We start from the raw sequence: 22,332 nt of genomic DNA, 5'->3' as shown, positions 1-22,332 counted from the left end.
AGAGAGAGAGAGAGAGAGAGAGAGAGAGAGAGAGAGAGAGAGAGAGAGAGAGAGAGAGAGTTAAATGTTGTGGTTAGCAAGCCTGGAAGCATAGAGCCATTTATGCCCTTTGGAACCAAAGTCATCAGACATGAAGCTACAAGGTTAGTGCTTGCCCTGCTGGTTTTTGGTCTTGCTTTGGTCCTGTATTCCTCACCATACCTCCATTCCTCCCTTTTGGAATGGCAATATGTATTCTGTGCCACTGTATATTGGAAGTATATAAATTTGCTTTCTGATTTTACAAGGGGTTACAAGTAAGAGAGTGCCTCAAGTCTCAGAGATGACTTTGGACTTTTGAACCATGTTGAGACTGTTCAAGACTATGGGAGCTCTTAAAGTTGGACTAAATGCATTTTACATTATGATATGGCCATGTGCCTACATGGGCCAGGAGTGGAATGTGGTGGCTTGAATGAGACATGACCCCATAAGTTCAAGTACTTGAACACTTACTGGGTCAATTGGTAGTACTGTTTGGGGGAGGGTCATGGAAACTTTAGGAGGTGTGGCCTTGCTGGAGGAAGTAGTCACTGGGGCAGGCTTTGAGAGTTTGTAGCCTTGCTCCACTTCAGTTTCTGTTTCCCTTCCTGTGTGCTCAAACGTGTGTTTTCAGCTTTCTGCTTCAGCTGCCTCCTGCCATGCTGAGACATGTTCACCTTACCTGAACCTCTCTCTCCTGTGGGACATACCTTTTGCATTAGACACTATGGAAACCACATCATTCCTTCCTTGGCATGCTCTTGTGGTATTCTGAATCGACCCTTTAATTGATGAAAGCTTTGGGGGCTGGGATTTACTTGGTTTCATTTCCATTAGTTTATCCCACACCCTTCCCTAGTCCAAGCGCTGCAATCCAGAGCATTTTGCACATGGAACTTACAACAAAGAGCATGCCTTCAGGTCACTGTGAACACACTGCCCCCATCATGGAGTCAAGTCTACACAGATGCTTAGGGTCTAAGCATCACGGCATCCATGTCTGGAACAAGTAAGAGGTCTGTTAGTCACACCCTTTACACAATTCATCTTCTGACCGCTTACATCCACACTTATTGTAAGAAAATGAACATAAATAGAATAGTACGGCAGAGTACTACAAGCTCATCCCCGGTTTTGAAACTGTTTAACTTTCTTGTGCTATCCAACAATGAGCTGTGGTGCGCCATCAACCCGTAGCATAATTAGCATCTTTTGTTCCTTATGAATTTACATATTCAATTATCATTCTATTTAATTTCTCATGGTTTTGTTACATTGGCTAAAACTTTTTAACGAGAAAGTTTTCAATTTAATGGGCTTTGTGGTTCGTTTGTAAACGGTGAGGCTCTGAAGTCAGTTTAGGATTCCTGAAAGCTGCTACAGGGACTGTCAACTTCGCCGTTGGGTTTTAGAGGCCTTGGTTCTTTGTCCAGGGATTCTGGACCAGTACTTTTGTGTCAGTTCCAGTTTACATGGTATGGTTTTGCCTGGCCACAGTTCTGTTGTGTTTCTTTTGAGAAGTCTGCACCAAGTTCACTTTTTTGAGTAAAGCAGATGCAGTAAAGAGGCTCCTGAATTTGGGAGTGGGGGGCACTGTGAACTGACAAGAGGCTCCATCTGTGGGCTGCCTGTGGTGCAGAGTATAAACACGGACAGACAGGTGGGTTGGACGATGACTCCACTCCAGCCTCTGGTCCAGTCTTCTGAACATACAGCTTATGCATATGTGAAGGCACCATTTGTTATCAAAAAGGCAAGCTCAGGTTTTCATGCAATCTACCTGCATTCTGTTCCTACCAGTGGCAGTAACAGCTGATGGGGGCTGCATGGCCCCTTGTCCAGATAAATCTATGTGGCCTTAGGAAGGAAAAGGGGCTATTTGCTCTGCTTGGAAAGAAGGGGGAAACTTTGTTTTGTCTGGCATTCTGGGAGTCATGACCACAATTTAACAAAATCGGATGCAGTTTGTTCAAGGAATTATTAAAGATCACACTTGGGTGTTGAGTTGGGATTGAGGTCACAGGTGGATATTGATGCTACCATGTCTGAACAGTGGAATTCAAGGGCAGAGTTCAGAATTATACCATGAGAAGAATTTACTCAAGCATCATACAGCATTTCACATCATAATTAAAAAAATATTCATAGCCTCACCCTCTGCCTTTTTAAAAGGAAGGCAGCCCTCTATTAAATATAATTTAGGACAGGACCCAGAACTTTGATTTATTCAGAAGTCTACTCACACATGTCAACAAGGGTTATGAGCAGCTGCTGTTTCTGGAAAAAGGGAAAGTCATGGCTAGAAAACCAGGAGGATCGTGAAGGGAATCACTCCTTCATCAGCTCCCTCAGGTCGTCTTCGATTCCTCTCTTGCTCAGCTCATCTAAACTGTAGTACCGGTGAACAATTTTCTCAGCCGTGACGACTACCACACGAAGCCCATGGGTGTCTTTGCCCAGCTGACACCCAATGGCAGATGACACTACCATGTCGAGGTTCTGGTAGGTTCCCCCAGCATTCCTGTGGTAGTGACCAGAGAACACAGCTTTGATACCTGCAGGGAAGCAAAAAAGATATTAAGGGGCCAAGGATTTCCATGTAGGTCACCTGGGGGCTCCCAAGTTTAATTCTGTAAACAATATTAATGTGTTAAATGTGCAACACTGTGTATAGGAAGGCAGCATATGTGACATCAAAAATCTTTCAATGACAGTTCATATACACAGTAGATCGTTACCAGGTTGGTCATAAGTATGCAAACAAAGAACCAGGGAACGGGATGCAAGAAGTGCAGTGAGCGACTTGGGGAAGAGAGCGAGGAGTGAAAACAACACTGGGGCCCATGTAAATGTCCTGTGCTGGGGTCTTATGTGCTTAAGAATCATGGTTATGGGCTGGCACATGCACAGCCCTGGGTTCAATCCTCAGTACCACAAAGGACATTTGTGGTGGTGTAATCAAGGTAGCAGAGTGTGTTCAACATTTGATGTCCCTCCTCCGCTCAAAACTTATTGCCAAGATAGATGAAATATATGAATAATAACGATAATATAATAATAATAATCAACAGATAAACGGCAAACAGACTGGAGAGGCAGGATGGCTCTTGAACATCACAGTGACCAGCAGCATTACTATAAGGTGGGGAATGCACACAACTCCCTGTTTGAAATGGGTTGATATGGGGATCCTTTGTTTATGGAGGACAAGCGGACAGGAGGACAGGATGACACTGCTACTGTCTGGGGCTAGGGTGGGTCAGTGGTGCTGGTCAGACATTCTTAAACTACTGAGACAAGAAAAGACCCAATGAGCAATGTCTACTAATTTCAATGTTGAAAGTACTCCTTTCCTGACTACTACCAGGTGATCAATGTGAAATCAATGAATCTGCTGTGGGAACAGACAATGCTACATCTGGTCTCTGCTGTACAGATGCGGAAGCTGTGAACAGCCATGAGAACAGAGACAACGGGCTTAGGCAGCAAAGATTAGAGTGCAGTAAGTTTGGAATGTTTGTAGCTTTGCCCTTTTCTTTTTGTGGTGCTGGGAACTGAACTCAGGGCCTTGTGCATGCTAGGCAAGTACTCTATCTCTGAGCTACACTCCAAGTCCTACCTTTGCTTTTTCATACATAATTATTAACATATCTAGGGCAGATACCAGAATCCAAGATGCTCGAGTGCCTTGCATTTTAAAATGTCATTATTAGATAATGTAAATGCAAATAGCAAGTACAGTGTACGGATGGAGACCAAGAAGAGTCTAAGTGTGTTTAAACAGATGCAATTAAAACATCTTTTGATCTCCACTTGGTTAAGTACAGAAGGCTAGCTGTAACTTAATGGAGAACATACACATGCACACACACAACTGAATATTTAGTAATAAGTAGCTCACAAAATTCCTTAAAATTTAATAATAATCACATGTACAGCTCAGTGGTAGAGTGTGGTATGCTTATTAGCATGTGTGAGGCCCCAAAGTTTAATACACAATGCACTCTTCCACACGTGAGCATGAATATAGCCAAATGATTACTAATAACTCCTAATGAATAGATAGGTGGTGTCTCCAGCACACCTCTGAGTCTGTATCACAATCTGAGGTTCTAGAAAGAAGAGACCTGGGCTCACATGTAGGAATGAGCACAATTCCCCGATTTCACTGTGGAGCTCCAAACTACTATTAAGAGGCCAACCCCAGATGAGGGTGGGGGTGGAGGTAACTAAAACCATCAGCCAGTTAAGAGTGAGGCAGGAGGAGGGAGAGATGGTTCAGCAGTTAGAAGTGTATGCTGCTCTTGCATACACCCACATCAGGCAGTTCATCATTGCCTGTAACTCCAGCTCCACAGAGATTCAACGCCTCTGGCCTCCACGGATACCTGCACTCATGTGCACATACCCACATACATATACATAATTAAAATAACACAAATAAGAATCTAAAAAGAGTGAAGCAAACAAAACAAAAACCTGTATCTCACATGAACATTATGGGGGCAGGGGACAGCCTACAGCCCATGAATTAAAAAAAGTCTCTTGCAAAGGAAGATAGTCCATAAACTCCTCAGGGACATGAATTCACTCCAGATTAATTACAAAAAAGTTCTGGCAAATATTTAAAATAAATATGTTGAGTATGACAGAGACCTTAATAAGTGTCCATAAAAAGATGATTTGAAAGAAAACAGGCACAACCTGAGTAACAGGAGGCAGCAAGAGATTAGGATGTGGTGCTAGAAGATATTCCCACTGAAATTTAAAATAAAAAACCCTCAGTAGGATAGCAGTAAATTCTAGACTAGGCAACCATCAAACACAAAAGCAGTGATTTGAAGACCAGAGTCAAGGAAATGGGTCAGAAGACAGTGGAGACCCAGACACCAGCAATGAACAGCCCTCCACAGAGCCAGGAGAGTGAAGAGGTATTAGGGGATGATGGCCATAGGCTGGAAAAGAGAAAGGAGAAAATAATGTGAAAAGAATTAGAAGAATATCTGAGAATTTTCTAGAAAGGAGAAAGGCATGGGTCTTCAGAGAAAAACTGTCAAGTAGGGGACATTTAAAAAAATGCCACACTGATATATAGAATAGAAAACTTGTGATACATCAAAGAGGAAGGGGAGAAGTCCTTAGGAAGACAGTATGACGAAACTATCACACTGGACTGAGAACTGTAGATATTGAGCACCTCAACAGTGACAGAATTCAGGATTAACACTTTCAAAATGCTGACGGCAGGTAACCAGGGGCCTCAAATTCTATGCCCAGCTAAACTGGCACTTGAGGGTAGAATAACAGACATGCCCAGGAATGTAGACAGCAGACATTATCACTTCCAAAACATTCACTGAAGTATTAAGAGAAATAGTTGAGCAAAGGATGAGAGGAAAAAGCTTATAACTACTAATTATTTTCTGATAAAAAAATCCATAGTCTCTAGTGTTAAAAGTGAGAGTAAACCACTCCCCATGTACTACAGTGCTTGTAACAAAAAGACAGCATCAAGTTCACAAGGCTTTCAAGAAAGGAGAACTCCCACACAGTGCTGCTATGAACAGAAAATGCTATAGGTGTTTTGGAAACTTTGTCAGTTCCTCAAAATAGTAAACATATAGGTAGCACAACCCAGACATTTCATTCTAGACCCAGGAGAAATGAAAGCATAAATCTATGCAAAAACTTTTAGATAGATGTATACCAACATATGTATAACAGCCCAAAATATAGGAATAAATGAAATCTTACGTATCTACAGAATGGAGTATTCAGCTATGAAAGGAACCGAGTATGACTGCCCACCACAAAGTGAACGAATCTGAAAACGTGCTCCATGCAAGCAGCAGACACAAACGGCCACAAACCCAAGGTCAAAGTGTGCTGTTGGAGAAACGTCTAGGACAGGCAAACTAAGAGAGACCAAGAACAGGTTATTATCAGAAGCTAGAGAAGTAGAGCTGGATGTTATGGGGCACAGGTTTTCTTGGTAAAATGGTAGAAATGGTCTGCTGTTAGATAATGGTACTCATGAGTTCATGAAAACCGCTGAATTTTACTTTGAAAGGGCACATTTTATGGCATGTAGATTACAGCTCAATAAAAAGATGTAAAAATGATTTATGGGAAGGAGTGGAGGCTGAAATGTCCTGTGATGGGCTGGAGTTAGAGTGACCCGCAAGCATTTCTGTGAGGCGAACACCAGTGCCTGTGGCTGCACACAGGAATACTTAGAGGCATGTCGGACACAGGCTAGCGTGCAGACACCCACTTCCTTCTTGATCAGCCAAGAACACCTGCAAGCCTAGGACACAGCCTAGCAACCAACATTCTTAGCACTCAGATTTTGGTTCAAATAATCATTTTCTAATAAAAGATCTATAGGTCCTTGGGGACATGACTGATGGTAGGACTGAGTCAGGAAATGTACCAAATGAGACAGGTTTCTTATACATGCTCAAAAGCAAAACCATGATGCTGGGTTGGGTCTGAGGGACATGGGAATATGTGCAGGAACTCTCAATGGCTCACAGGGAACAAAACACACAAATGTTGAATTATAACCCAAAGTAGAAAAAACATCCACAAGCCTATACTTAAATGACTGAATGGATAAACTGAGTGGGAGGAAAAGATATCTCCCCTTTAGATGAATAACAAATAACTTTTATAGGTGCTCCATCCTCTAAGAGATGAAGCCTCCTAGCCCTATGACCCTTAAGTGTGGGCTGTATACTGACTCCAAAGGGCATGTGTAAAGAGGGGCTGATGGGAAAGGAATGATATCACTGTGGGGCAACTGGAAAAATATCAACAGTGATGCCATATATATATATATATAATTTCCCTGAAGCTATGCATATGCTATGTAGCCCACATTGCCCTCAAACTCCTGATCTTCCTGCCTCAGCTTCCCAAGTGCTAGGATTACTAGTGTGAGTTATCTTTGTGGTCTTCTTCCTTAGATTCATAATACCAAAAACATGAAATTCCAGGTGTAACAACCTATAAAAAACTGAGTGGTGCTCTTTACAGTGATCAAAGGCATCAAAGAAGGCAGGGTTGAGACACCGTCACAGCCCAGAGGAGCTCAACGAGACAGGATAGGTAGAGGTAATTTATCCATCTTTGTTATAAACCAAAATTTAAAAGAGCTTTTAGATTTGCAGTAAAATTACAAAGCCAGCACACAAAATTCCCACACACCCAGTATCCCCCATCAGGAAGGCACATGGTTTGCCAAGAATGAGTCAATACTGACACACTAGCTCAGGACCATAAGATTCACTTAGTTTTTTCTCATGTCCTTTTTCTGTTCCAGGATCTGTAGAACTGGGTAACAAGGAAGGTAAGAGACAAACAGAAAGACAGACAGAGACTGAGAAAGATGGTCAAGAAGAGAAAGAGAAAGGAGACTAAGAAAAGAAAGAAGGAGTGTAGGAGGGAAACGCACTGAGAAGCTTATGGCATTGGTGCTGGGTTACAGGAGTCTGCGACTCTTTTTAAAATCATCAGCTCTGTTCTTTGACACTTGTAGATACACTTTCGTTCTGTTTACTCTCCCTACTCTCTCTTTCCTACAGGCCCCTTTCCCACAGTCACGTCTTTTTGTTTGCTTTTAGCCAGATCCCTCTGCATGGCCAGATTCTTCTCAGACTTTAACCAGGAACCTCTGTATAGTCACAGCTTTGGAACTATTCCCTGGAGCCTGGTTTGGTACACAGCTGAAGGTAGTGGCTGGCTACATTCTGGGACTCTAAACAGAGCTCTAGAAACTGGAGGCCCACTTGTGAGCAGGCGCAGATCTATGGCAGCTGAGGTGCCTGGCTACGGATGAAAGGATGGGGGGGTGGAATCGGTGATTTCCATTTATTACTAGAACACAGAGACACTTACTTCAGGGTTAATTTGGCAAGGCTGGCTCACATTTCCATTATCTTCCCCTTGGTCTATTAAAACAATTTTTGTAGAGAGGACACATTCCTTTAGCAATTTCCAGAAAAGAACCCCCAATACATATATTATATATAATTATATAATATTTATTATATAGACATAATATACACATATATAACCATATGTTATATGATTATACAATATATTTAGACATAATATACACACTTATGTATGGGGTATATGGTACAGTGTTCACTAAGGCTGTCTGTAATGCTCATTTACAGGAGATGGGTTGATTATAATGCACAAGCCACCTCTTGTCCATGAAGATAACCACCCACCACTTGCAGTGAATGCCTGGAACTGGACTGTACCAATTCCGTGGATATTCTGTTCCTCCCATGTACCCTGAAGTGCTGCCTCCCCACACTGGAGTTCATTGTCCTCCTACATGTCATGGTCAGCTACCAGTCTTGTACTTTGGGGCTAATTAATCCAAACCAGGATTACCCAAATACAAGCACTGTGAAACTGTGACAGCCAACCCAATTCCTGAGAAGGCTGTTAAGTGACTCACAGGTGGGCAGCATATAGAGTGGACACTGAACAAAACAACAATCCACATCCAGGGTAGACAAAGCAGACAAAGCATGCTATTCAGAATAATGAGAAATTCATAATTTATGAATTGTATAATTATAATCCTATATTTTATCACTTATTGTTTCTGGATGGCAGGTAAGTGTGGATAGTGAACCTTTGGATTGGGGGAGGTGGGGGAACTACTGGTCTACATGCACTGGCATTGCAAAGTACCAATACATTGCCATGTTTTTGTGTTAGTTAGTTAAGGGTAGTGTGCACTGTCTGTGCCTCCAATGGGATAGGGGAGTGATTAGTGCCAGGATGTCTCTCCCTTTCTTCTTACTGTAGATCATGACTTGATCTGTTGATTAGGGCAGTACATCAAGATGTGAACAGGGTAGGGGTACCCAAATGGACCTAGGAAATGCGGCAGGAGGAATGCCAGCACTGTCACAGCAGGGTCTGAGCTATGTGGTTCACAAGCTGCAGCTGAACCTGCTGGGCTAGGCACCTGAGAAGTATTGGTCACACATGGAGAACCAAATGTTCCTGACTACCCAGACCTGAGGGGCCGTGGATGTGACTGCTTCAGATCATGTGAGACCTAAATGGGAGCCTGTGAAGTTTGACTTGCCTGGGAACTCTTGAGTGGCTGAACAGAAAGCACTTTGCAGTATTATTTGTGTATGCTAAACGATGTTTATGAAATTGGGCTCATTATATCTAACTTACAGTTGTAAATAGCACTATTTCAGGGGGAAAATGCTTGACAATTTTGAGGAGCTCACATTAGCAGTAGTTAGCTGCAGAAACTCATTTTGTGCTAGTTTCATACCATGTTCCTTGGCAGTCACAGAGATGGGAGTATGAGCCGTGACTGGCCAAGGGCCTTGAGGGACTCACAGAGCAGAGCTTACTGGGCCTCAGACCATTATCTGCTCCACAATCTGTAAGACCTCTCTCTAGCCCTGAGACCCCTCAGGCTCACCATTTACTATTAACGTCTGAAGACAAAGAAAAAAATGTCCAAATGAGAATTCTTAGAGTAGCAAAAATACTAAAGAGGATGACATGTAGGGATTCCCCTCCACCCCCAGACAGCAAGGAACTAACACTTTGGGGTCCAGAGTGAAAAAATCAAGCAATGGCCATGTGATGGGCCATTACAAAGGAAGAGTCTGGAAGGAGGTTGCAATCTGTCTAAAAGTAGGAAGACTGAGTCATTCCATCTTCTGAGATTCTGTTGGTGCAGCCAAGGCTCTGGGATGTTCCTGGCTGACTGGGTAAAAACTGAAACAGGAAGGATGAAATGCTGAGTGGGCCAAGTGGGAGCTGCTGTGGGCCAGGAACAAGATCTAGAGGAAAGCTGGTGAGATTTGGCAGGGGGAATTTCTGGGTCACCTACAAGACAACCTGGGCATCGAGCCTGAACATGTTCTCTTTGCCTGGCCTCAAAGAAGGGCAGATATGGAGGTGGGGTAGGATACAGACGAGGGCAGTGACAGTCTGTGCTATGCAGGATGAGAGGTCCTTTTCATCCTTTATCTATTGTTTTCTTCCAATAGTCCTGGGGCCTCTTACCATTTTCATGTACAGATGAGAAAATGGAGGCCCAGAGAGGTTAAGAAACCAACATAGAGCTGCATAGCTAGATAACAGGGAAGGCAGGATCAGATTCCAGTTATTTTGCATGTCAGGGCCCCTGTCCTTGGCCAGCCTCGTGGACACGCGTTCAATTTTATTTGGGGCTTCAGGCACACTTCTGACCTTTTGTGAGTGGCTGACCCCTTACCTGCAGAATGAATGCTAACACCTCTCTCTTGGGTAGCAGAGGTCTGGAGAGGAGCAGGGATGTATTAACAAGCTTATCACCCCTGCCCCCCATATTCTCCTTCTCAGCAGCCCTTATCCAGGACAGGGTCAGCTGCTTGCTGCTGGCCTGGGCTCAGCTCTGGGTTGACATCTGAGCTCTGTATTATGCAGGCTCTGGTCCAAGAAGCCTTGTAAGAAGTTTCACCATCTCAGTTCTCTATCAGCTTTTGATAGAGAAGGACTGATTGACAGCCCAACAGTGGTAAGGCATGTATTAATACATCAAGATTCCCTGATGCCAGGTTGATTTTAGTGGAGATTTTGGGAGTTAGGCAGAATCTGATCCCGCCCGTTCATGGGTCATCTGTGGACAATACGCCTCTGTGTTTCCTTAATTGACTATTATAGATAGATTGTTTTTGAATTATGAACTGCTACACAGTGATGACAAACATCTTTTAAAATTACTGCCAGAGAAAGAATTCCCAGCAAAGACAACCACCAAGCTCATGAGGGACTGCATCTGTGGCTTTAGCAGCCTATTTATTTCTCCATGGTACTAGGTCATGAAGAGGCAAAAAAGCTATTTTTTAAGTTGCCTTGATTCAAATTCATTTACAATCAATCAGAGGATTGGGACACAATCTCTGATAATTTAATGTTCTAATTTTGGAAACTTGCCATAAATCACAGAAGTCAGATGCGAATAGCACCATTCTAGGATGGAAGGCTGACATCCTAAAAGCCAGGGTGTTTCTGACTTAGGTCTGGAACGTGCTGAATTCTAATTGGACAGCTTACTTTTTCATCCTGTGTCGAGTCCATTTATGAACATGCCATGCCTCTTCACATTGCGAGCCATAACAGGGAAAACTGCACTATAAATCACCAGGCACACTCAATTTATTCTGCTTCAGTAAGGGAAATGGATTAAAAAAAAAAAAAAAAAAAAAAAAAAAAAAAAAAAAAGGAAAGAAAAGAAAAGGTAAGGCGCTGGATGTGGCCCTGCAGGAAGCAGGCAAATATACACAATCTTTGGAGGAGCTCAGTTTTCACTGTAGCAGCCCAGATGCCCTTGTGCACAGAGACAACCAGGATGCAGACAGGGGAGGCGGGTATTTGACATGTCTGCAAGGTGCCCACATGAGATCTTTGCTATGGAGTAAAGGCTCATGGGTTTCCAGTGGGAATTCTATATTCCACTCTCATCCCATGAGAATATCCCCACTCTGTATCTTCCTTGGAGAGGCATGTGGAGAAAGGGAGGGTAGCCATAGGCTCTGAGGGAAGGTAGGAAGCTATTGCTTCAATCAGAGGCAGTGACATGTGCCAACACCCTTCTGGAGCCACATGTAGGTAAAGCACCTTAGGACACTGAGACACCTTCCCAGCAATCAACAGCTCAATGTTCATATACAGCCAGGTGGTAATGGAGGAAACTATTCATATCAGACTGTAGGGAGTGACACTGAGCAGGGCTGTATCTTCTCACAGGCCAGTAGGAAGGAATGACACATAGAGGTTAGATGACTTACTTGGGGCACACAGCTAAGATATAGATCTGGCTCAGGCTGACTCAGAAGGAAGTACTCAAAAAGCTTGAAGGTCATAGTCACAAGCCCTGTTACACTTCCTGGGGGCAGTGGCTTTGACTTGAACACACCTACTTTTTTTCTAGTTCTCTGTTCCTGTTTGACCTGGGGCCTAACGGAAGATCTCGATTAAAGGTAGCAGTAATACTGATGGAGTGTTCAGGACTTGCCAGACGCTCTTCTAGGCATGTGACATGCTTTCAGTTCACAATTCCCCACCATTTCCCTAGAAAGGAGGTGCAGTTGTGATCTTCAAACATCCAAAATTTGGTTAACTGAGGTTGTGATTGGCAGGTTGTGGCCCAAGGCCAGGCTCATACAAAACAGATACAAGAGGTCCAGGGAACTCCAGAGGCAAAGAAAGAGGGTCAAGGTGGCCTTCAGAAGCTGTAGATGCCAAACAAACCAAGGCTTCTGCTGATTTGGCCACCTAAGAGACTTCTGATTTACCCTCTAGCATCTTTAATTCCACTGAAAACTGACTGGGAGAAAAGCTCTTCTGAGCAGTTTCCGTTTGGAGTGGGGAAGGAGCAAAAGTCTGCACTTGGGATGTAGCTGCAGGGCTCAATTCTGATAGGCTGTACTGGAAGGGCACAATGGCTGGACAGCAGGGACAAGGGAAAGCTGGATTCCTCAGGGATTGGAGTCCTCAGGGACTGGAGGAAATGAGAGAAGCAAAGCACCAGTACATAAATACAGAAGAAACACCTCAGCACTTTGTCTCAGCCTTTCACTGGTTCAAACCCTCCCACCCCCTCACTGCTATTCACTTGGGTGGGGTCCCACAGACCTTTCCATGAGACTTCTGATGATTGCTCCTAACTTCACTGACCCACATCTTCCAGAAAGGGGGAGGATATTGTAGCCCCTGTGGGCCACGTAGACCACTTGATTCTTTTTGTAAAGTGAGAGCAGCCAGAGAAAGGATGTGAGCTTGGGGTCACGGCTGTGAGCCAATAACCCAACAAGGGGAAGGCAACCTCAGAAATGCAAGACACATTATTAAAAATACACTTTGTTCAGCAAAGTTCAGCCAAGAGTTCAGGATTCTGCAAAAACTGGAAGTGTCTGTACTTCTCAGGAATAAAGGAAAGAATAACAAATATGACATGTAGCATAGCTTACAAGAACATGGATGTGATTCACTATTAGGCTACCATGTGCATGCTCAGCACCCTGTTTCAGTGAACACGAAGAGGCAGTTCAATTATTCTACAAGAGCACCCAACTAAAGTTAAGGCTGTCTACTCCTTACAGCTTAAAAAAGCTACCGGACGTGGTGGTTCAAACCTTTAATTTCAGCACTCGGGAGGCAGAGGCAGGTGGATCTCTGTGAATTCAAGGCCAGCCTGGTCTACATAGTGAGTTCCAGGACAGCTGGGGCTACAGGGAGACCCTGTCTCAAAAAGACCAAAAAATAAAAAAATAAAAAAAGTTTAGTCAGGGCTAGGGGCATGGCTCAGTGTCAGGGCATCTGTTCAACAAGCTGGAGGTTCTGGGTTTGATCCCTAGTAATGCAAAAACAGGAACAGAAACAAAACAAAAGAAAGAAGGAACCTAATCAGACTATTATAAAAATGTACATAAAATCAGCTTAAAAATTTCTACAAATATTAAAACTGCAGGTGTGGTGACACACACACATATAATACCAGCACCCAGGAGGCAAGAGGCAAGCAGATCTCTCTGACTTCTAGGCCTGTCTGGGCTATATACTGAGATCCTGTCTCAAAGACAGACACACAGACAACCAACCCACCCCACTAAAATCTTAAACAAGATTTACTGAATCTGTGTATCAATTTTGGGAAAATGCCATATTAACTTTCTTTGGATTGATTCATGAACATGGTTTTCCTTTTGGTGTCCTTGAGCCTTCTTTAACTACTTTCACTTACGTTTTATAGTTTTCAGGTACAGGATATGGATATTATGTTATTCTTTGGTGTTCTGTTTTTCTTGTGGTGCTACTGAAGATTAACTTGTCTTCACAGTTTTACTTGTTTGCTGATGGTATATAGAAATATAACTGGTTGCTGGGCATAGTGGTACATGCCTTTAGTCCCAGCATTGATTTCTGTCCAGTAACCGTACAGCCTGACCAAATAGTCCTAGTAACTGTTTTGTAGATTTCTGGGACTTTCCAAATTGAAAAAAAAAATCTTATCATTTGGCACAGGTACAGCATTAATTCTTATCTTTGTGCCTTTTCTTTTTCTCGCCCTTTATAGTGGTTATGATGACCAATAATAGTTAAAGTATGAGATGGGAACAAGGGGTCCTTCCTTGGTGAAGAATTTAGTCTTTTTATTGCTATTTTTTTCAGACTTGATATGATTCAAATATTCTTCAGAAAATTTAACCAACTAAAACTCCCACCAAGTTTGTGACTTTGGTCACAGAGATTCTTCTGTGATGATCTCACAAAGATGCTATACAGCAAGTTCCTGCTGATCCAGAACATCTGTTTGTGGCTATCCTGCCTGCTGTTCCACATCACGCTGAGGACCAGCGTCTTACTCTTGACAGAGCCCTGCCCTATGGCTCACTATGGTAGACATGGTGGCATCCAACGGCCCCTGGGCAGGCTGGTGTGTCCATCATCTACACTGGGAGGGCTGATTGCTCAGGAGGCAAAGCTGCTTCTTTCTTAGGAGTTTCCCTCCCCTTGAAGGCCTGAAGGAGGAACAGCCCCTCAAACAGCATATTGTGTGGAACTATTTAAATGAACTGTCAGACAGACAAATGTATGGAGACAGATTTTTTAGAGTAGGGGTGAGGTAAGAGGAAATGTAGGGATAACTGCCAAAAGGGTAGAGGGTTGTCTTCTGGGGTAATAGAAATGTAAGATGGATTGTGGTGTGCATAAACTAAAAAACATCCAACAGTGCACGCTAGATAAACTGAACAGTATGTGCGTATCTCAATAATAATAGTAACAGGGGCCAGAGAGATGGCTCAGTAGTTACGAGCACTGACTGCTCTTGCAGAGCACCCAAGTTTGATTCCTATCACCCACATGGTGGCTGACAGCTGTCTGTAACTCCAGTTCCAGAGGCTCCAACGCCCTCGTCTGACCTCCGCTGGCACTGCATGACACGGATGCACCTACCTACGTGCAGGCAATACACTCATACACATAAAATAAAAATAATAAATAAAATATTAAAAAAAGATAATAGCAACAGCAACCATTTATTGAAGACCTAATATGGGCCAGGCACTGTAAACAAGCCTTAAATTTCTTAACATTTAAAAAATGTATTAGTATATACAGCTTGGTGGTCAGCCCTTGATGACCAGTCCCACAGATCTGTCTGAAATCAGTGATGAATGAGACTACATCTTTGTTTGGCTTACTCCCTGTCCTGCTTCCTTATTCCCTAGCTCCTAATGGTCAGCTCCAATCCTTGCCCTGTAGTCTCCTGTTAGGGACCCCAACTAACACAGTTACTGGCTGGACTTCATGATAGCTCTTTACTCCTATTGAAGGACACATAAACAGCCTAACAGAAGTTAAGTAACAAGCCCAAGGGCTCTGTGGCCACATGACTTCTCTCCAGCAAGACCTATGTTAAATACAACAAAACCCTATCGGGGCTTCAGCTTGCTCTCTTCACTATTTACTGTTTCTGTTGCTTCCAAAGTAACATGTGCCTTAGGAGGGGTGAACAGACTATGGAGTGCACACTCTGCAGCTGCAGACAGAATGAGCACCATCGCTATGAACTGATAATGAAATGGTAGCCAAGAAAAATGGTTAAGTGAACAAATGGAAGAAAACAGACACATAAAGTAGGCTACTTGTTGTGTAAGCAAGGGAACTAAGAAAGCATGAATGGTATGTGCAACTTGCCGGCAAACAGATCTGAGAAATAATAAACATGTCATATATACATGCAATGGCTCTCACCAACAATAACTAAGACAGCGATTGGCCAAATGCTAAGGTGAAAGGTGATGCTCCCACTAATATATGCTTGCAACTTTAAAAAAATTATTTAATAACCATATAAGAAGAAGAGGCATTTCATTACAACAGCACTGACATATTCAATAACAATTTCCAGAGCTAAGATGTTTCTTTTTCAAAATTGGCTCTAAATTTTTAGGTTTACAGTTGAATTATAACAGTTACACAATATTGTACTCCGTATAAACCCTATAAGACATAAAATTAAATGAGGTTTTAAAATTTGAAAAAGATCTCCATTTCATTGTTGAAATACACAGTTTCATACAGAGAAATTCATTTTTAATACAATTGACACTAAGATGCATATGCGTTTCTAATCTCTATATATCGGATGCTTGCAACTTTTAAGTAAGCTTAAGACTTTCTGAATAAAAAGTTTTTTAAAAAAGCAAAAGAGGGCTGTAGAAATAAAATCAAATATTGTATGGGCCCGGTAGTGTACACCTTTAGTCTCGGGATTTGGGAGGCAGAGGCAGAAGGATCTCTGTGGGTTTAAAGCCAGCCTGGTCTACATAGTGGGTTCCAGGGCAGTCAGGGCTACGTAGTGGGACCCTGCCTAAACAAACAAACAAGCAAATATTGTAAAGATAAAGAACATCAAACAAGAAAAAGGAATCAAGGAAGAAAAGTTTTCGAAATCCTTCCATTTTAGGACTTCAATGTGTTCTTTCCAGATAAATTTAATACATATATTAGGAATGACAGGATTATATGTATGCACGTGTATAATTTCACAAAAGTGGGATATATTACATAAGAATGTGTGATCTGCTTGCATCATGGTCAACAATACACTTTTCAGTTGCTCTCTGCAGAACCTGCAGCAGCATGTCAGAGCTACCCTTGGAAACTCTGAACACCACTTTTGTCGTATGTAAAACCCAGGGAGTTAGATTTCTAATAAAAACTTTGCAAGGGATGTCAAATAGTTTCAGGGCCCTTTAGTACTCTGGGGACTACCCAAATACAGGGGATCTATGTAGTTGGTCCGACTCTTGGGAAGCCTTGGAGCCCTAGTTAGAGGTTGCTTCTGGGGCACTGGGGGAGGAGTCACAGCTCCCTGCTGCAGTCTGCAGCAGCATCATTAGCACAAGATTCTCTTAGCATTTGGAGGTGCACCTCAATCAAGCTGTTCTGCCTCTGCATGACTTGGGGGTGGGGCACTATCTACTTCAGAGACTGCGAGCCTAGGAAATTTGTCTGTGACAGGACCAGGAGCTGTGGGCCAGGGTTCTTCTGGAAGCCTGGTTCATGCCTCTCCTATGGAGGGTGCTCCATTTATACCCAAACCTTTATACTGGTTACCTCAGGCAAATACTCAGATGTCAGGTCTGGGCCATAAAGTATCTGGCTTCTCTGGGAGTCAAGCTGCCTCTTGGTGCCCCACCTCTACTTTCTGGTTCTCACCTGGGTTAGAAGAAATGATCTTCACCTAAGGCCACGTCATCCTATATAACCCATCCTATATAACCAAGCCTTTTCGGACTTTGCAAACGTATTGTTGACTATGATGCAAGCAGATCACACATTCTTCTCCTAAAAATTAGCTATGTAAGCTACACTTGTCTTGCCTCACCTAAATATTAATAACCATATATATGTATTTTTTGTCTTTTTGAGACAGTCTCCCTGCAGCCCCAGCTGTCCTGGAACTCACTATGTAGACCAGGCTGGCCTCGAACTCACAGAGATCCACCTGCTTCTGCCTCCCAAGTGCTGGGATTAAAGGTGTGCACCACCCTGCCTGGCAATAACCATTTTATATTTAAATTGCAACTAGAAGGGGACTACATGTGCTTCTTGGTGACAGAGAAGCTGCCAGGAGAAGAGCAAGACCAGGCCTTGTGCAGCTTACCTACCCAGGACAGAGGAGCTTCTGCTGTCAAAGTGTCCAGAAAAGAGTGGACAGAAGAGGCTCATTCATGATCAGCACCATCACACCACACCCTGGGGTGGCCAAGGGGGACCACTGTTCCTGATTATAACATGGGATTTCCCATGCCAGGGCACTGTGCACACACCTTATGATGCAGGACACAGACTCTTCTACCAGCTACAGCTCACAAGCTTCCAGCTCCAGGGTAAAGTGTGGTACAGGGAGATAATTACTCTCTAGGGCCCAGAGAAACCTGGCAGCCCTCGTGAGCCCACTGCTTGGGAGGCGTGATCACAGCCCAGCATCACTCCCTATCCTGGACTTCAGGGTTAATTACAGTCTTGAAACCCGCAGCCTCGGTTGCCCCTTATTCCTTTTCTTTAAGGCAGACAGTGCTGAACTTTTTAATTGATTTCCCTCTTCCTGACATTGAAAACTTGTGGGGAATAGGCAAAGAGCTCTTACCTTATTCATATTAGTATTTAGTTCCCATAAAAGTGGTAGCAGTCTTGGGTGGCAGCCAGGTGTGGGGAGAGGAAGACTTCACACTCAGCAATGCAGGTGCCAAGCTGAAAGAAAGACGTGGTGCAGTGCGTGCTTCACTATCTCCAGGTCTCCTCATTTGGAAGGCAAGTCCAACACCATCACCCCAGGAGCACGAAGATGATCCAGTGAGAATCAGCGACATGCTTGGGGTTGTGTGGCAGGAAGCTGTATCACAGATTCAGGCTGTGCTCAGTAATTATACTTCTCATCTTCCTCCAACTATCTGATCAGGAGATCTTTTTTTCCCTTCATTTGCACAAATTACATCTTTCTTGCTATTCATAACTTCCTCTTTATTTTTAAGAGAAGATAGCAGGCTTGGGAGAGAGATGGAACGTGGGGTGCACATTAAGGTTTCAATCCAGAACGGACCATTTTCTAGACTTCCATTAAGTGCTTCCCATGTCCTGTCTTAAACACAGCTGTCAGGACAAGAGGCTCATTAAACAGATTCTTTTGACTGACAGAATGTTCATGTATCAAATTGGAAATCCATCCAAAAATACTTGAGGGAGGTAGACAAGAGGTGGCTGTGAGGCGTGAAGGGAGCAGTCTTGCAGAGTGTTAAAGATACATGTGCCAGGGAGTGAGTGCCTCTGCCTAGAGCCAAAGACCAGGACCATAGTCACTGAATGCTGAGCACCATGGGAAAGTCCATGTTTGTTTTAAGATCTGGGGAAAGAAAAACTCCCTCCAGGAGTTTGTTACATGTGACCTTTAAAAGAACATGTTAGGCAAATTAGCAAGATCCTTCTACTTGGAGCTCCATGCCTGTCTCCTGAGCTGGTGGTCAGTCCTGTTGAGTGGGTCACCTTTCTTATCTTCCCTTTCACTGGTATGCTGGATAGCTTTAGTGTCAACCTGACACACCTGGGTAGAGGGAGCCTCAACTGGGGAATTGCCTCCATTGGACTGGTCTGTAAGCCATGTCTATGGGGCATGTTCTTGATTGAGTGATGTATGTGGGTGGTGCCACCCCTGGGCAGGTGGATCTATGTTGTATAAGAAAGCAGGCTAAGCATGGGTCAGGGGAACAAGCCAGTAAGCAGCGTTTCTCCATGGCCTGTGCTTCAGCTCTTGTCTCCAGGTTCCTGCCCTGAGTTCCTACCTTGGGCTCCCTCAGTGATAAACTGACCTGGGAGATGTAAGCCAAATAAACCCTTTCCTCTCCAAGTTGATATTGGTCAGAGTGTTTTGTCACAGCGATTGAAGACAAACTAGAAGTGGTCACCACAGCTCTATTGTCACCTTGGCCACCTAATCTGCTGCTGATTTTGAGTCAGCTCCCATGATGTCTCATGGCCAATCATGCCTGCCTGGAAGCTTCACTCGCCAAATTCCAGAACTGCATCAGGGGGTCACACTTAGGTTTGCAAAGAGGGTGTTTCTGCGCCTCATGCTGGTGCCCTGAACGAAGCCAGGGCTCTCTGAGGAAAGATAAGAGAGAAAATGCACCCTGGTAGACGGAACAAGGTGATCTTCAAGTGCAAACATCCAATGTATCACTCCTAGTAAAGTGTCTCAGAATTCCTAGTCATCTCAGGACCCTCATCTGGCACTTGTCCTGTGACATCAAACACAATGTCTCCAACTCACCTTGCTCCAGTCACTGAGCACCTTTAGCGCTGGCTCTGGTCCACACAGCACTGTCCTGCTGCTCTAGCCTCTGTCTGCTTTGTGCTGTTTCTGCTGACTCTTCTTCCTTCCATCTGCCCTGATGAACTTACTGACTCCCAAGACTGCTCATTCCTTGAGGATTTTCCTTCCTTGTCTCTAAGACACAGCTAGGTGCCTCCCAATATTCATGGCCTTCTCTTTCCTCTTGTTTTTGTTCTGGGAAAGTCCAGGCCTAGGCAGTCACAGGTTTTGTTCCCAGAACCACAGTTAAGGCAGGGGTGGGATGGCAGTTTTCATCCCATGGCAACCAATGGGCTGGGAAGGGCACGGTAACTGGGTGAGAAGATATGAGAGTTCTAGGAAAAAAACCTCATTGTCTTTTAAAAAGCCCCCTTTTCTGCCTCTCAGGGTGGGGGGCTCTTCATGGAAGACTCCCTGAAAAGGTCCAGTGTTAGTGAAGTGTTGTGCCAGGTAGAACAGGGTCGAAGTCTGCTGAGCTCCTGGTCACCATCAACAGATCATACACGGCCTCTGTTCATGCGGCAGAATGAATTCCTTATTCTCTGGGCTTGACAACTTGGAGCTTCCCATCATAGAGCTCAAAGGAACTCAAACAATTCTGTATTTGTTAGAAAAGCAAATTCCTTTTGGGATGACCAATAATCCAGTTTCATATATCATTCAGGGTGGTTTTTGGGATTTCTAATGAATGAACAGAATCCACCTGATATCTAGAAGGTCCAGAAATTTCCTGGTTCCTGGGTGGAGTGGGGGGGGGTAGTTGTAAGACTCTGTGAAAGTAATGTTCTGTCAATGACCTTGGGGTTAGTGGAACTAACTGCTTTCTCAAGTGCCTTCTGTCCAACAGAACCAGAGGCCAATCCAAGGCTGTTCCACAGTGGTTCTTAATTGGAGCAGGGAGGACACAGAGTGGCTCAGTCATATCAGACCACCTTATAACAATTCTGAGGCAACTTGGAAGTGAGAAATGGATAATATACACCAGAGGCAGAGGTTGAGCTATCAAAACCCCAATAGAAAACAAAGATTTCTTTTGTTTTAGATGGTGATCCTAAAGCACTGAAAATGTCATGTGTGCAATTTGTGGAAGGGAACTGAGGATTCAAACAGAGTATCAATGGTCACCGAGCAGCCACCCACTGTTTTCTATGGCTTGTGAGGGAAGAATACTTCTTACATTTCCACATGGCCATGTTTAGGCTGCTATAAGAACTTACCTGACAGCCCCAATTTTTCCTCCTGTTCCACAGAGTCTAAGATCTTCACTGTCTGGCTCTTTCTGGAAACAGTCTGGCAACCCGATCCAAACTTCATTCTAGGGATTCTTTTTTTTTTTAAATGCTGGTTCCCTAAACAAAACTAGGCACAAAACCAGAAATCTATGAGTAAGTACAAAAGAGATGATGTGTCCTGGTAGACTGAACAAGGCCATTGTCTTAGTTTGTTTCTCCATTGCTATGACAAAACACTCTGACCAGTACCAACTTGGGGAGGAAAGGGTTTATTCAGCTTACATCTCCCAGGTCACAGTTCATCTGGGAGCCCAAGGTAGGAACTCAGGGCAGGAACCTGGAGGCAGGAGCTGAAGCACAGGCCATGGAGGAATGCTGCTTACTGGCTTGCTCCTCTGGCCCCTCCTCGGCCTGCTTTCTTATGCAACACAGGCCCACCTGCCCAGGGGTGGCACCGCCTACAGTGGGCTGGGCCCTCCCCTCCCACATCACTCAACAATCAAGAGGCCCCATGGACATGGCCACAGGCCAGTCCAATGAAGGCAATTCCCCAACTGAGGCTCCCTCAACCCAGGTGTGTCAAGTTGACACTAACGCTATCCAGCACAGCCATCTTCCCCAAATGCATTTCCTTCATTTTAAGAAAAATTTAAAAGAGAGACGAGTACAAAAAATAATGTAGTTCCTGCATATGTAGTCATTTGTGTTACTACCACCTGCAGGGAACATGCTGTAAGATCTATTTTCACTGTTCATAAAAGAGAAATACTACATTTATAGCAAAAGTCTCTTTCATATCTGAGGCTTTTGGCTTTACCTTCAAGGTCTAGCTAGAGGTCAGGCTGAGGGTGTGGTGGTCAGTGACCTCAATAAGGGCTGGCGAGGATATGGATGCAGGAAGGAACACATATCTACTGCTTGTGGGAATGTAAATTAATCCAGCCACTATGGAAATTAGCATGGGGTTTTTTAAAAAAACATGAGTACTGTATAATCCAGCTATCCATTCCTAGGCATAACACATGAAAGAATTCAAGTCAGGATACAGTAGAGATAACAACACACCCAGGGATCACACCACTATTCACAATGGCTAGGCTGTGGTACCCACATGTCCATCAATGATGAGTGGATTAAAAAAATGTGCTAATATAC

At 43.8% G+C, this 22,332-nt stretch overlaps 1 protein-coding gene across 2 annotated transcripts in view; it reads right to left on the bottom strand.

The window, feature by feature from the left end:
- Positions 1-2,099: 2,099 nt before the first annotated feature.
- The window catches only part of Cpped1 (calcineurin like phosphoesterase domain containing 1), a 125,292-nt gene continuing 105,059 nt past the window's right edge, over positions 2,100-22,332 (bottom strand). For both annotated transcript variants that reach the window (XM_008829909.3, XM_017797355.2), the window contains one exon: positions 2,100-2,576. In XM_008829909.3, the coding sequence (XP_008828131.1) occupies positions 2,350-2,576 (227 nt within the window). In that variant the 3' untranslated portion in view covers positions 2,100-2,349. The remainder of the gene's footprint in view (positions 2,577-22,332) is intronic.

This window comes from Nannospalax galili, unplaced genomic scaffold (genome assembly GCF_000622305.1).
Source record: "Nannospalax galili isolate Female #2095 unplaced genomic scaffold, S.galili_v1.0 scaffold32, whole genome shotgun sequence".
Taxonomy (NCBI): Eukaryota; Metazoa; Chordata; class Mammalia; order Rodentia; family Spalacidae; genus Nannospalax; species Nannospalax galili.
Note: the sequence above shows the minus strand (reverse complement) of the source record. Positions and strands in the feature narration are given on the sequence as shown.